The sequence below is a fragment of the Zonotrichia albicollis genome, chromosome 4 (genome assembly GCF_047830755.1).
Source record: "Zonotrichia albicollis isolate bZonAlb1 chromosome 4, bZonAlb1.hap1, whole genome shotgun sequence".
NCBI lineage: Eukaryota > Metazoa > Chordata > Aves > Passeriformes > Passerellidae > Zonotrichia > Zonotrichia albicollis.
This window is the reverse complement of record NC_133822.1, coordinates 7,555,097-7,570,460: the sequence shown is the minus strand read 5'-3', so window position 1 is coordinate 7,570,460 and position 15,364 is coordinate 7,555,097. Positions and strand designations below refer to the sequence as shown.

Here is a 15,364-nt window from a genome sequence, read left to right as displayed (position 1 = left end):
CTTTGAGAAAAAAACTCCAAAAACTGTTAGGTTTTTCATGGCAATTCTGAAAATAAAGCATCAAAAACCAATTGTGCAGAAAATACTGATTTAATTATTTTTTTTTTCCCTTCTGTTTAGTGATGTTTGTTCTGTTCATTTTCTCCATGGTCGTGGGCAAGACTGTATCTATATAGATTATTTTAATTTTAAAAAACCCTTAAGTAGATCAAAAGGGCGCAGAACAGTTGTGTTCTGCATGGAGTGCATGCAGAAAGGTCACTTGCAGTTGAAACTGGCGCTGGCTGTGTGTCAGTTCCCCTCCGGCAGAAGAAGGTCCCTGTCGGTCGATGCTGTTGGGTTTTTTCACTCGCTGTGATAATGGCTTCATCAGCCAGGTGTAAAACCAAACTTGGCCTTGCCCGGACGTGCCCGGAATGGCAGAAGGTCCAAGGGAAGCTGTCTGGAGGAGGCTGCTTGTCTCTGGACTTTCGGAGGAAGATTTCCCGTCGCGGCCGCTGGAGGCAGCTACGAGGAAAACCCCTCGGGTGAGCCGATTTACAAACCTCTCTCCCAGTGCTTCCTGACGGCTGGAATTTACATCCCAAAGCGCTTCCTGCTGCGCCGCTGAGAGGGTGATGATAACTTGGGAAGTCCTCCGGGAGCATCACCTTTGTTGACCAAGTTTTATGACTTGTTTTGCTAAATCAGAGATTGGAGATCCCGGTGAGCTGTAGGAGGGTATCTTGTAAGGGACTGGCAAGTCCTAAATCCTTCACCATTAAGCAAAACGCTTAGAGATTCTTCTTAAATGAAAGGGGTTTTGAGATGCTGGTGTCAAAAAGCTGTGAGAAAGCAACAGTGAAAAGCTGTTCTTAGTAGCCACGTCCAGTCATTTATACAAACATAATGTACTTTGCATACACAGGATTCTCTGCATGCACCAGCTCCCATTCCTGCTTGTAGAACTCCATCCAAGTTGTGAAAAGAGTGGAGAAAAAAAAACTATCTTTCTTTGAAAAGAAAGTATTTAATAATCGAAATAGTCACTAGTCTAATCAACACATTTGATAAAGTAGCATATATTTTTGGAAAGTTTGTAACAGTTGTTGCTCTTTAGCCTGTTGTTTTCCTCAGCGTTTTGCTTCCTCCCTGCATCAAGGATAAACAACACTTTAAATCTGTGGCAGTACATAAAGCCAGAATAGTTTGGCCCTTTTTGTTAGGTATTTTTTGATTTCATATTCTACTCTAAATTCAGGAGTAAAGCTTTTCTAATAATGAGATAATGAAAGTTAATGTGACCGCTGCAGTGAGAGGGCAGCAAACCTGAGGTGGATGGACACAGTGGCTGGTATTTAGTGCTCCACTGGTGTTTCACTGGAAGTCAGGTGAACAGCTGGGAAGAGCCACCTGAGTCCATGTCTGCATTCTGACCACGCGATGTGATTGCAGCCCCTGTGACTGGTTCTTGGAAAGAGGAAAGGTAATAAAATATCCTCTTGTTCAGCCCTTTGGTAGGTGTTTTTCCCAGCTATGTGGTCATGAGGGAGAATGGGAACCCTTTTGGGAGCCTGGAGATCAATAAGGGCAACATGTTCATGAGGGAGACTTTTCCTTTCTGGCTCACTGGTACTGCAAGAGCCAACCACAGCTGGGGTTTTTACACTCTGTGCTCAGAGCACTGGTGGGTCCAGCTGTGTCTGGTGTTCCCAAAGGGATGTGTCAATAAGGAATGGGTGGGCACCCCCAGCTGAGAAGTTTGGGACAGCTTAGGATAAGGGTTGGCCAAACTTGAAATCCAGCAGAGGCAGGAACTAAAGCAAAGGCCAAGGCAGAGAATCATCGAGACCCTTGACCCTTTCCATGTCTTTTGTCACTCTACCCCTTGTTTTATTCTCTGATTAATCCACAGCTCCCTTTCCCTCCTTCTCCCTTCTACCATCCATGGAAGCCCTTCTTGGCTCCTCTGGTGGTGAGAAATGAACCTGCACGTTGGTGGTGGATTTTGTTGTTAATGTCTCATCAACATCTGTTTTCCCTGGCATCTCAGTTAAAAAAGCTAATTTTGCTGAGTTGGAGCAGCTGCCACTTCTCACCACAGTAAATTAAGCTTTCAGAAGACCTCATCTTTGGAATTACAGTTCTGATCATAATGTGGATTTTAATAGTCAATTGAGATGCTTATTAAATTATAAGACTGTGCATTAGGAATGTTCCTGTGCTGCTAGAGGAATCTCAATCGTTTAGTTTTTATTAGTTTTGTGATTTAATGAACAGAAAACATTAAAACAAAAAGCCAAATGCAAACCATCTGTATAACAATGTTCTATAAAATTCAGGAAACTGACAGACATAGCTGTAAAAGTGCTTTGCAAAGACACAGCCTCTCTTAAATGCCATCCATTTTAATACAATGATTAATGCCACCATCAGTTTCCTTAACAAAGAAAATTTCTGCCTTGTTTCTTTTACTGGGTTCATGACATTCAGCCTGGATTTCAGTGATGCTATCAACGGATTTGAAAATTATTCACTCTGGACTGTTTAGATGCAAAGGATGGGGATTTTTTTTAGGTGTCCACACATTTCTAATTCCAGGGGGTGTGGCCACACCACCAACAGCCTCCTGTCACTGAGTGGTGCCGGCAGTGCCTGATCGATCTTTTGTTGTGCTAAAGTTCGATCCCTCAGCAGGAGGGTACAAATACAGGGCACTGACCTCGGCCACCCGCTCTCCTGCCAAGGTGGGCAGGGTGTCCTCAGCTCTTTGGGGTGTGGCAGAATAAACAGGGCAGTCAGTGACACGGAAGTCACTGGTACAGAGATTGCCAGAGAGGCTGTATGTAAAAAAGAATAATGGTATTTAATGCACAGAGATATTAGGGTTTTTTGAGGGTCTTCTTGTTTAAAAATGAATATATTAGGAAAGGGTTCTTCATCCAGAGGATGGCTGGGCACGGGGACAGGCTCCCCAGGAAGTGGTGACAACCAAGAAGGCTGACAGAGTTCAAGCAGCCTTTGGACAACATTCTCAGGCACAGGGTGGGATTTTTGTGCTTGTCTGTTGCTGGACTTCAGGAGTAGGACTGATGGTTCTTGTGGGTCCTTTCCAACTCAGGATGTTCTATGATTCTATATATATTTATGTAAATGTATATTATGTATATATAAAAGTTCTCCTAAATCAGTACTGCCAAATTCCCTACTTTTTGTTTATTTTTTACAGGTATGAAAGACACCTTTGCATAAGATGCTGTCAAACATGTACCTGTGGAAGAAATATTTACATTGCAAACAGGTCCATGCCACAATAGGCATGTGTAGTATTATTCTGCTTCATCTTTTTGACAGGGCTTTTACCTAAACTTTGCAACACATGAGATTTATTGAGGTTCCTGTTTCAGTTTGGATTGTGAAAGCAATTGCAGCATAGATCTAAATTATATATAGGCCTTTCAATGCAGTAATAACTAGGAGTTCAGTAATAAAGCCATTACTCTAGTTGCTTTTTTTCCCTGTTCCCTCTCACTAGTTTGATTTGAAGGACTTTTAACTTTCTGTTTTCATATGACTAAGTTTTCCTATGGCTCAGGAGTCAAAGGTCTGATTTTATTGGCAATGAAGGGTGCTGTCACTGCTGCTGCTGTTGTGCTTTCACAGTGCCTGTACTCTTACCTCTGTGACTACACAAAATCGTTCAGAGAGGGTTTTTTTCCTGGGTTCCCGACCTTGTTTGTCCCATTTCCATGAGCAGCCTGTTCTGTTAGGTCCCTGAAGGGAGTGACTCCACCAAACATACTGTAAGAGCCATAAACACAAATGTGCCACAGACCAGTTTGTAGATCTGCTGTAGTTTATTTAAATCAATAGGAGTTTTGCCACTGGGTTTTGAAGGGAACCAGCTTTATACAGGTCATGTACAGAAACCCTTCCTACCATGCCTTGGCTCCTGCTCATCGGCAGCACTAACAGGAAGTTTTGTGTATTGACAGCTGAGTTTTTGATCTACCAACATGTCAGCCCAGATTCCAGCAAAACCTGTGGCAGAATGGGAGTTGAGCTTCCTAAAGCAGTTGTAAGCAGAATTTTGCTGCACACTCTGTCATCATGGGCCTGCCTGGAGCTACAGGAGACCTGAGATGGTGCCTCTTTGGGAACAGGGCCTGGACTGCCCATGAGAGAGGGTTTTATGGACAACCTGGCAGGTGTGAGATCTGTTTAAACACTGGGGCTCACAGAATCTCTCCAAACGTTTTCATGGAGGGATGAGGCGAACTCTGACGGTCTCCTTAGAGACAGGAGATAAGGCATCGATCCATGCCGGCCTCAGGAGCGCATTGTGCCAAGCGCTGCTCTCCACGCGGGGATGATGTAATTCACTGCTCCAGAGAACGGGAAAAAGAGGGGAAGCGGGAGGACGAATACAAAGAAATCTGCACGGAAAATTCCAAACTCTCGTTGGCTTCCCTCAGGCCCTTTCCCCGGGGGCGCTGCCGGCCCGCGGCTCTGAGGGCGCGGGGTCCCTCACGGCCTCCGCCCGCCCCGCACACCCATGGCACCGCGGCGCCCGGCGGGATCCGGGCTCTGAGGGCTCCCGGCTCCGCCCTGGCTTCCCTCAGGCCCTTCCCACCGCCGTCCCGGGGCTCTGAGCATGCGGCGGCCCCGGCTCCGCCCCGGCCGGGACAGCGCTGAGGGTGCCCGGGCGTCATGGAGCGGCTCGGGGAGCGGCTGGGGGAGCGCTCGGCGGCGCGGCTGGACACCATCCTGCGGCACCTGTCCCCGCGGCTGGCAGCGGCCCCGGCTCCTGTATCCTTCTGCTGTGGGGTCGGGAAGGGGCGGCAGCAGCGCTTTGGCCCCCGTGCGTCGGGGCCCCGCTTCCCCCAGACCGGCTCGCTTTGCCCCTCGTTCCCCGCGCCCTTGTGTGCCCGCGGTGTGTCCGACAGGGACACCGGGCTGGCAGGGACACACGGGGCGATCCTGCCCTGTGTCCTGGTGCTGGAGGACAGCGCTTCCTGGCAGCCCCGAGCGGAATATGGGGGTCAGGACCTGACCCACCCCAAAGCCTCTCCCTGAGCTTCAGCCCCGCAGGCTGTGGGGATCCGGGGTGCGGATCTTGGCCGTGCCCCTCAGCACCGAGCCAGAGGCTTCCCTGCAGCCAGTTCTCCCAGAGATTCAGGGAATTCCGCATAACTTAGAAGTTGCACGGCAAGTCACAGATTTCTCTGAAAGATACAGACTGGACTGGTAGAGCAGCAGCAGGAAAAACATCAAGGTTTGGTTTGTGAGTGGCAACCGAGGTGGAAATGGCTGCCAACATAAGGCAGAGGAAACCTGGGTACAAATAAGTTTTTGCATTGATATGTCTCGTGGTTCCAAAAGTTAAGTGGAGACTGCTTGCTGAGAATATTTTTAAAGCTGCTGTCATAAATGTTGCTTTAAAAAAGCTTTTTCACAGAGCAGAATGCTGACAAGTTACCTACCTCTGAATTATGATACATGGATGTAGAGGTCCTCAAATCGATTAAAAATATGAAGGCAGATGGATAGTTGTTGACTCAGACTGGCATAACACAAGTGGGAACACAAAATTAGGAATAAATTATAGGAAAAACACCCTGGTTGTAACATGCAGGAAGTAAGGAGAGGTGCTGCACAACCTGTTTGTGTGTAAATCTGGGTCATGATGCAAATAGCTTTGGACCAAAACTGACTAAGCTGGGCTGGAGCAAGAAAGGTGTGTGGGTAAAGTAAATTACAGACTGATAAGAATGATTTATTTGGTACATCAAATGGTACATCAGTTCACTGGTTTTGTTTTAATATCTGTGCCTTGTGGTTTTGGTTGTCCAGGCAGCCCAGACTTGTCCTCTGAATGTTGCAGGGTCCAGAGGGAAACCAGTGAGAGGAAAAGGCACTACAAAGCCTGGGTGGAAGGTGCTGAAATGGAGTCCAGCACTGGGTGGGCTTGTCTGCTGTCACCCCAAGGGGGAGGTGCTGAGGAGGGTCCCATGCTGGGGTTCAGCCTGTGCCTGTGTCTCCATCAGCTGTCTGTGGACATTTAGGAGCCTGAATGATCAGGAGTCCCATATTCACTGAAATTAGGCCTGAAATGTGGTGTGTGGAGCACTGGTGCCCTCAGTTGGGGGATTCCTTGCTCTGGGACCTGCTGTGGCAGCAGGTCCCCCATGTTCTTCTCTCTGTCTTCCACCCAGTTCCCAGCACCTTTTCCTCCCTCTCATCATTTGTGCCACACATTTTTGCATGTGTTGTTCTTCTCCCACTCTGTGTGACTCTTGAAGCTTCCTGGTGTGGGGACACAGCAGCTGTGGTGAAACTTTATTTCTCATTCCCAAAGCATTCATGGTTTTATGAGCAGTAGAGGAAAGTCAGTGGTTTTCATGAAATCCTGAAGCAAACATGCATGTGCAGACCAAAAGATCAGCATGAAAATGCCCATTTTTGTTATGGATGACACTTCAATACCATGCATAAAGCTCTTGTGTGGCTTCTTTAGCAAGTGGGGTTTAATTGCCCTGTTGATAAGAATGTGTCTCTGCATAAGAGAAAAAAAAAAGCTTTTTAAAAACCTGTTGAAATGACTTGAAGTGGAGGACAAGCCTAAAGCTCTCCTCTCTCCCTGCTATTCCTGTCATTTGGAAGGGACTTGATCTCTGCAGTAACTGGAGAGAAGGTGAGGGTTTGCAACACTCTGTGAGAACATGAAACCTCAGGTTTACTCCTCTTGCTTTATTGTTTTAGATTCTTTTAACTTTTAGAATATTTCTTATTATAATTTATTATTATGGAAGCAAAATGAAGAAGAATGTGGATTGAGTGTCCAGCACACCTGCATTTGAGATGAACAGCACTGTAGGATTGAGGACCCATACCTGTAGATAATGTTCCAATCTGTTTTGCTTGATTGTATATTCCTTAATTCCCACCCCAGATAAGCAATCCTACTTCAGCCCAAGTCAGTGTTGCTCCTCATTCAGGGAAGTTTTGGTAAGCTCCATCTTCCTTGGTAGAGATGAAAGCAAAACAACCTTCAGAGCTCAGCTCTTTCTTCCCCTGTTGGGAAGGATGAAAGTTTGACAAGAAAGTCTCACAGATGTGTGTGCTTGGCAGAAAGATTTTTAAATGTAGAGGCTGATGAAGGAATAGAGATGGAAGCAAGTTTTGATATAGAAGAAAAGAATTGCTGAGCCAGTCTTACTGGATAACCAAGGAGGCAAAGGGTTTGTTAGTTAGAAGGAGTTTTTATGACTTTGAGCAAAGGATAAACCCACCTTTAAAAAAAGATGTTTTTACCAAGCAGAAAGATATCACAGGCAAACAAGTCAGCAGAGCTGCAAGTAGAAAAAAAGATTTCAGAATTTTCCACTGCAAGAAAACTGATAAACAACTTCTAGCTTAAACTGTAACGTACTAACTTTTAGTGATTGGAGAACAGTAACATGAATATGGTAATTACAGTAGTTATGATAGGCTATAGGTAAAAGATTGGTTCTACTGTATTAAGATGCTCAGTAAAGAAAAGGATATAATGCATTGTAACCAAACCCAAAGGGTCTGGACAGCTGCAGGCACAGCTCTGTCACTCATGACCCTGGACTGCTGTAACCTCTTGGATGGAATAAACTGCATTTTGGAGAGCCCCTGGAGTCCCACATCCCTCATTTAGGCTCTTGCCTTCCCCCAAGCACACACGGGTTGATCTCTAGGCGTGGTTAACGTGTCCCTTGTGTCCCAGCTACACCCTGGACAACGCTGTGCTGAGCAGGGAGCAGAGGCAGTTCTATGAGGACAATGGGTACCTGCTCATCAGGAACCTCGTGTCTGACCAGGACATCGAGCGCTTCAGGTACAGGCACTGCCTGACGGGCTGGGGGAGCTCTGGGGAGCTGGAGATCCTTGGGCTCTTCCAACGTGGATGTGCCCTCTGGTTTGCAGGAAGGAGTTCACCAGGATCTGCAGAAGAGAGGTGAAGCCACCAGGAGTTATGATTATGAAGGATGAATCCCGGAAATCTGAGTTTGGTCAGTCTGAAAGCGTGGTTAATAAAGTGCAGGACTTCCAGGAAGATGAAGAGCTGTTCAGATACTGCACTCTGCCTGAGGTAAAACAAACAAAGGCTGCTGCTGGTGGAAGGGCCTGCATGGAGGTGTCTGACCCTGCAGGTCACTCCCATAAACACACCAGTGAGGAAGGAAGATAAGTTGGCCTTTAAGAGTGTTCTGCATGAGCAGGGGATGGATGGAGGTTGGGGCAGAAGACCTGAAGCAGTGCTGCCCTGGCCCTGGTGCTGCCCAGCCCCTGGTGCTGCCCTGGCCCTGGTGCTGCCCAGCCCCTGGTGCTGCCCTGGCCCTGGTGCTGCTCTGCCCCTGGTGCTGCCCTGGCCCTGGTGCTGCCCTGGCCCTGGTGCTGCCCAGCCCCTGGTGCTGCCCTGCCCCTGGTGTTGCTCTGCCCCTGGTGCTGCCCTGCCCCTGGTGCTGCCCAGCCCCTGGTGCTGCTCTGCCCCTGGTGTGGAGCCAGTCAGGAATGTGACTTGGCCAAACCATGCCAGGCTAGAGGGGCAGATCAGCCACATGTTCTGAGTGTGTTTTATCCAGGCAAACATCTGTCCCAGGGCAGGTCCAGCCTTGCAGCCAATATCCATGTGGCAGATACAGCTCTGTGGGAGTTATCTCCCCATTTTTTCCACCCTTCTCAGCAGCCTGCAGCACCATCTTCCCTCCTGGCCTCCTCCCACCATTCCCATTTGTGTGCCAAGCCAGATCCTGCCTCCTGTCCTGCACCCCTCCATCCTCCCTGACCTCCTCCTCCTGTACCCTTGTCCTCAGCCAAACATCCAGCTCCCAGTGCTTCCTCAGCAATATTTCTTCTTGTTTTTCATGTTTCTGATTTATTTTCCTAATGTTTTTTGTCTTTGTAGGTCCTCAAATATGTTGAGTGCTTCACAGGGCCAAACATCATGGCAATGCACACCATGCTGATAAATAAACTTCCAGATTCTGGTAAGGAAAACTTGCATTAGTGGAAAATGGATGAATTATTGTGTGCATGCCAGAATTGAACTTAGTGTTTTAGAAAAGCTGTAAAAAAATTAAATCCAAATAACATTGAAAATTTACAAAGCCATTTTGGTGATAGTTTGTTTTCTTTTTACCTTGGTTTAATGAGACAAGATAAGAAAACACAGGAGAGTTTTTGAGGCTGCACAAAGTCTAAATAGTGTGGCAAATGAGGCAAGCAGAAATATCCTAACTGTATCTATTTAAGGAGCAAAATCAATGGCCAAATAAGTATATAAATGATATATAAAAGGCTTTTCTGGTGTGGATGATGTTTCCATTTCCATAGGGGGAAAAATAATAAGCAAAACTTCAAGAATATTTATTTATGTTTAGACTTCATGGAAGAGAGCCTCTAGGGCAGAAACTCTCTGTGGAGGCTGCAGTCCATAAATTGAGATTTTTTTTTTCTCATCTTTTAAGGAAAAAGCTAAATAAACATGAGCAGGGTGCAGCACAGACAGGGTTGGTTCTCCTTGCATCACAGCAGCACATCCAGTGCCTGCAGAGAGCACAGCTGTTGGAAGGGCTTTGTGCTCAGGAGGTTTGTGCAACTCTGTGCTGGTTAAAGTTCTCAAAAGTGGAGAGCAGCCAAAATGAGTGATTAAAAAATGTGTGCTGGTGGTAAAGGCCAGCAAAAGGAGCTTTTTGAGGGGTCACAGGCTAAGCAGCTTTCACTGTGTGACCAAGAGCCACCTCCATGATCCAGTTTGGGCTGGGACGGCAGCTTGGCTTGGCTTCCATGGCTGGGCTGGAGCAGCACTGAGTACACCAGGTGTCTCCAGCATCCTTAGGATGTGCCACAGTGGTTGAGCAGAAGGAGAAGCTGTGTCACAGTGATGGGCTGCAGGTTTGTGTCTGTGTTGCAGCCCAGCAGACCTTCCTGCACCCCATGCACCAGGACCTGCACTATTTCCCCTTCCGGCCCGCGTCCCGCATCGTGTGCGCCTGGACCGCCATGGAGAGGGCTCACCAGGACAATGGCTGCCTGGTGGTGCAGCCAGGGACACACAGGACAGCCCTGAAGCCTCATGGCTACCCACAGTGGGAGGTAGGGACTCATGGAGGGCTTGGGAAGGGGATGTGTTTTGGCTGGGAAGGACTCAGGGGAGCATGTGCAGGTCAAAGCTGAGGATTTCAGTGATTTTTTTTTCTTACATTTTTCTGACATACTGACATTCATTTGGGAGAGAATTTCTTGTGTGACCTCACTCCATGTGACAAGGGTGGATTTGTCTCTGTTCCCACCTTCACCTGGAAAATGTCCAGCACGTTGTGGCATGACAGTATAAACACATGCCAGCATTTTCCACTGCCCTTGCCAAGTGTGAGGGCTCTGTCTCCTCCTGTCAGCTTGTTCCTGCCTGGTAGCATGTGTACTGTCCCAGAGAGGAGAAGTGTGACAGTAAACAGCTGGATTGAATAAAATACCAGTTGGTATCTTCCTCTTAAGAGTGTGTGTTTCCTGGCCTGGCCTGTCATTGGTGATTGAGCAGAAGGCTGGACTCCAGCAGTGGCATCAGGCCACCCTTGTGGGGTTTCTCAGTGCACTTCTCTGTTCTCTCCAGCTGAGAATTTCATTGTCCAAATCCAGCTGCAGAAAACACAAGAAGTGTCATTTTTCTGTATGTCAGGCTTGAGGTGGAAGGACTAGTAGGCAATAGTCAGATTTTTAGCTTGGCATGTGGAATATTCTCTCCAGGGGAAAGCAGATCCATAGCTGTCCCTGCTGTGCTCTGAAAATCAGCACTTCCTCTAATTCTAGCGGAGTGATTTCAGTTCAGCATCTTCTTTCCTAGGGTAAAACCAACAAACTTTTCCATGGGCTGCTTGATGAGGATGAGAAGATTCCCAAGGTTCACCTTGTCATGGAGAAGGGAGACACAGTGTTCTTCCACCCCCTGCTCATTCATGGCTCTGGGATAAACAGGACATCAGGTTTTCGAAAGGTAGGAAAACATCTCTTGATATTGTTTTTAATATTCTTGATTTTTTAAAAACAAAATTATCCAACTATCCCTCTGGTTTTTTCCCCCACCCCCTTTGTTCATGAATATGTGGATGAATGTTTTAAAGAGATTTATCTTCCTAATATACTTCAGCACTCTCTTGTTTATTTATTATTTTATTTTTAAACATCTGTCTTCTGTAAGAATAGCATGCTGAGCAGCTGCTTGAGAAAAACAGAACAGGAGTAGAAATTAGATGTTGAATCTATGTTTAAATTAAACCCTGTCTGGCTGTACTTGCTTTTCTGAAAGTTCATTTCAGCTGTCCCAGATATGAGGACTTTACCTAATATTTTTTCCCTGTCTTCTTGGTATCCCATCTCTGGATAACAGGAATCTTAATAATTCAATAAATAATATTTTGCACAACCTATTTTTCTATGAAACATTTGTTGACATGCATGATTCTTTAACTAAAACAGAAAAAAGTGCCCTCCTTTGGAGGCCTGGTCCTGTCTCAGGAGGGATTGATCCAGGCACTGGTGTTATTTTGGTTTGCCTGTTGTGTGGCCTGTTCTTTCAGCCCCTGTGGCAGTTTATTGGTGGATTCAGAATAAGTGGGTTGTGACCCTCTGGGTGCAGGAACCAGGAGCCCCTAGAGCACACACAGGTCTGGCCCAGCCCTGACTCTCCCTGTTTCCACTCCAGCTGCTGCTATTGTGAGATCAGGCAGTACAGCTCATGCTGAGGGAGTGAGGGGGAGAAGGGAAGGAAGAAGAGCAAGAGAAGGAAGTCAACAGCAAGAGTATTCCTCCAAGGGGACACTCCCCAGAGCTCTTGGAAAGGAGGAAGGGTTTTGCTGGCAAGAGCTCTAAGGAAGAAGTGATGTGTCCACAATCTGGAATGCCTGAGTTTTTCCCACCTTTTTGAGTTGTTTGTAGTCAGTGTGACAGTGAGTGACACTTTCCTCACACAGAGCATCAGCTGCCACTTTGCCAGCTCTGAGTGTCACTACATCGATGTCAAGAACACAACTCAGGAGCACCTGGAGAAGGAGCTGCAGGAAATGGTTTGCAAGAAATACGATGCAACTAACGTGGAGCTCAAGGTGAGACTCGGTGCCCTTTGTCACAAAGCAGGTCAGTTCCCTTTCCCCAGTCTCTCCTGTGGCACATTGGTGCTCTTTGCTGTGCCCAGCTTGGCAGATCAGGCTGTACCAGGCAGAGGTGCTTGGCAGGATGAAAGACCTGATGTTCAGAGGATGACTCGCAGGCTTTTTTGGGGCCTTTTTCCTCATAATGTTCACTGGCAGCCTCTTCACAACCCTTGTTCACTGGCAGCCTCTTCACATCCCATGATCTCCAGAAATTCCTTGAGAAGCTCTGCTTGTAAATAAAAAAATGTGGTCATTTGCCCTGAATTCAAAACTATCAACTGGAATAAATTCAGTGCTTGTCCAGTTTTTATGTCCAGTTTTTACAGTTCCCCCCACCAATGGTGGGTGGATTTTCCTTTTAAAACAAATAGCCACATCTGATCACAATAACAAATGGATTTTTTTTTTTTGCTTAAATATAATCCCACATCAGTTGTTTATACTGGAGGCTATAGCAGTGATATATATCTGCCTCAAAAAAGAAATGGGACTAATGCACTCTTGCTGAATAACTGAGACCATTGAGTAAAATAGAAAGCAAATGTGAATTCTTCAGGGATCCAGCCACTGAAAGAAAAATAAACCTTGTTACTGGGGTGAAAATGTTCTGAATATCTTAATCCACAGCAGTTCCCAAAAGTGTGCAAAGCCAGTATCAAGGCAGTAAAGTCTAGATGTAAAAGCAGCAATTTCATTTTAAAATGTACTTGGTTTACAATATCTGGGGCTTTCTGGAGGGGGACTTTCTTTTGCATTGTTACTGCAGCCCCCAGCCAGGTGTCAGTTAGCATTGACTCCATGATTCTCAGGAGGCTGATCAATCACTTTATTATTCTGTACTTATTAAGAAACCCTACAGACAGATACAGGTGCACCCAATTGGTCCTTTGATCTAAATACGATCACATTGGCCAATCAGGAAAGCACCCTCTGGTAAACAAATCTCCATAACACATTCCACACCTTCACAACAACAGGTAGAGTAAGTGAAGATAAGAACTGTTTATCATTCTTTCCTCTGATCCTCTCCCAGCCTTTCCCAGGACAATGCCTGGGAAAGTTGTGCCTGCTGCTCTCTGTGGCCCGAGAGCTGCTGCCACATTTCACCCTTGCTGGTTTGTGTTGTTCTGTTTCCCCCAGTGTGCCTGGGTGTGGGGAGTGCCCAGTTGTGTTTTGCAAGCTGATCTTTCATGGCTGTAAAGCCACAGCTTGCTTGGCTTTCAGTTCCTGGGGTTATTGATGTGCTTGGTGAAATCCAGAGGGATGTGTAGTGAGGCTCTCTCCTTCTCCTGAGTGGAAATGAAGTTGTTCCTATAAACCCCAGAGAAGTCTCTGTGTTTTTGTGTAACTTTAAGGATTTTTTTTTAGCCAGAGTTGGAGTTTTCTCCCAGAGGAGTACCCAGCTCTTATTTCACCTTCAGAAGATGATAAGGACTAAGTAATCCTCTACTTCCATCTGTGTAAACTGGAATCCTGGTCACTGTTTTCTGGCCCTCAAGGTGCTTTTTCTTTGTCTTATTTTTGTTTTGAAGGATATTTGGAACTTCCGAGCACGGCTTGTGCAAGGGGAAAGAATCAACCTGTAGAAGAGCAGGATGGAAACCATGGCCCTGAGCATGAGCTCCTCTGAGGGAAGAACACAGAATTCTGATTCCCTTTGTTGAACTCTGTAATGGTAACTTAGCCAAATGCTGCACTGCAAAATCGATCTATGCTAATTCAGAATAATTGCACTGAGCTTGGGCAGCTGATGTATGTCAAAGGAAACCTAACCTAGAAAAACAGATTTGCTGCAGGTGTCTTAGACAATCAAAGAATCAAAGTCTTTAAAGAACACTTTGATTTTCTTGGTGTTTTCATTCTTGTTTCTTAAAAGTTTTTAACATGACACAGCTTTAGAATGATGCTATACCAATATAGGATTTTATGCAAGAATTTCCAGTTTCCAACTTCCTTTTCTGTGCCAAACAACAACAAAAAAAAATCAGTTTCAGACGAGCCCTCAGTGACATGGGGAGTTACTAGTGTAGCTGATGAAGATGTGGGTGTTGGTACCAGCAGAATCAACAGTGTAAGGAAGTGGCTAAAGAGAAAGCAGCAACCACTCACAGAGAAAATTGGGATTTATGGACAGGAATATGATTGCTGGCAGAGCTCCTCCAGCATGGCTTGGTGTGGCATCATACCTGGCCAGGCAGCTCTGGCACAGGTGAAATATGAGTCTGACAGTGTTGGGAGCTACTGGACCAACCAAGCAGCCTCCCACTGGCCTTGCACAACTGATCCAAGGCTGTGGGAAGTGGGGGAATCCTTTGAGTCTGGCAGGTCTGGGAAAAGGAGCCTTTTGCTGCTGCCAGGTTGAAGAAGTGTTTGGATGCTCCCCAGGATGCAGTGGTGGCAGGGTGGAGTGATGCACACTGAAATGATCCTCTTGCCTTTGACAGTGTTTTTCCTTGCTTTCTGAAAGATTCTTTTGCTTTCAGGATCTATTTTTTGGAATAAAGAATAAACCAGAGCAAAACTGCACTCGAGGGCTGTGCTGTGTCATTGCTGCTGCTCAGAAACTGGTGCTGGGGGTCTTGTTGAACAAAGCATCAATGCTCAGCTTGTTTCCACTCCCCTCCAGCCCACCCAAAACAGGACCAAAGGCTGCAGAGATGGGCTCTTGTGGCACCTTCTGCCTCATTTTGTGATTCATCTTCATGCAGCATTTCTAGGTTTTATTGTTTGTTTGTTTGTTTTTTAAAGGTGAGGTTTGAGCACAGTTAAGTATTGGTCCTACACCTTTGCTGCTGGAGTGAAGTGTCTGGGCTGTGCTTCCTACCTGGAGCCAGCCATAACCTCTCAGCAGCCTCTGGTTTGACCACAACACCAAGAATTCTGATCAGGGGTCACTAAGGGCAGACCCCAGTGGGTGATTTTGGGTGTCCTGGTTCCCATGCCCTCTGTAACCTGGCCCTGATCAGCTCCTGTGGAGAGCAAGGGCCCAGGTGGGTGATTCCAGTGAGTTGGAGATCCCTCTGGTGGCTTTGCTGAGTCCTTTCCATGGGATTTTCAGGAGAACTTGGTGCATTCTGTCTGGTTCATAGCACAGGATTGATGGAGACTTCCCTGTCTGGTGTCACTGGTGGAGCTGGGTTGACTGCAGAGGGAGCTGTGACCACAGAGAGGAGCTACAGGTGTCACACTCCCAGTTTCAAGAC

At 46.6% G+C, this 15,364-nt stretch overlaps 1 protein-coding gene across 1 annotated transcript; it reads left to right on the top strand.

Annotated features, from left to right (window-relative positions):
- Nucleotides 1-4,628: 4,628 nt before the first annotated feature.
- Nucleotides 4,629-14,687, top strand: PHYH (phytanoyl-CoA 2-hydroxylase). The gene is made up of 9 exons (XM_005489275.4): nucleotides 4,629-4,788; nucleotides 6,932-6,987; nucleotides 7,736-7,846; nucleotides 7,936-8,101; nucleotides 8,918-8,999; nucleotides 9,926-10,107; nucleotides 10,856-11,005; nucleotides 11,982-12,113; nucleotides 13,694-14,687. The coding sequence occupies exons 1-9, from the start codon at nucleotides 4,690-4,692 to the stop codon at nucleotides 13,745-13,747; spliced, it is 1,032 nt and encodes a 343-aa protein (XP_005489332.2). The 5' UTR covers nucleotides 4,629-4,689; the 3' UTR covers nucleotides 13,748-14,687.
- The last annotated feature ends 677 nt before the right edge of the window (nucleotides 14,688-15,364 follow it).

Bases quoted from the DNA above. Each gene is read 5' to 3' on its own strand.
- PHYH (XM_005489275.4), top strand. From the start codon at position 4,690: ATGGAGCGGCTCGGGGAGCGGCTGGGGGAGCGCTCGGCGGCGCGGCTG. The intron at 6,988-7,735 runs GTAAGCTCCATC...CTTGTGTCCCAG, and splicing joins CCTCATTCAGGGAAGTTTTG to CTACACCCTGGACAACGCTG. The intron at 11,006-11,981 runs GTAGGAAAACAT...TTCCTCACACAG, and splicing joins GGACATCAGGTTTTCGAAAG to AGCATCAGCTGCCACTTTGC.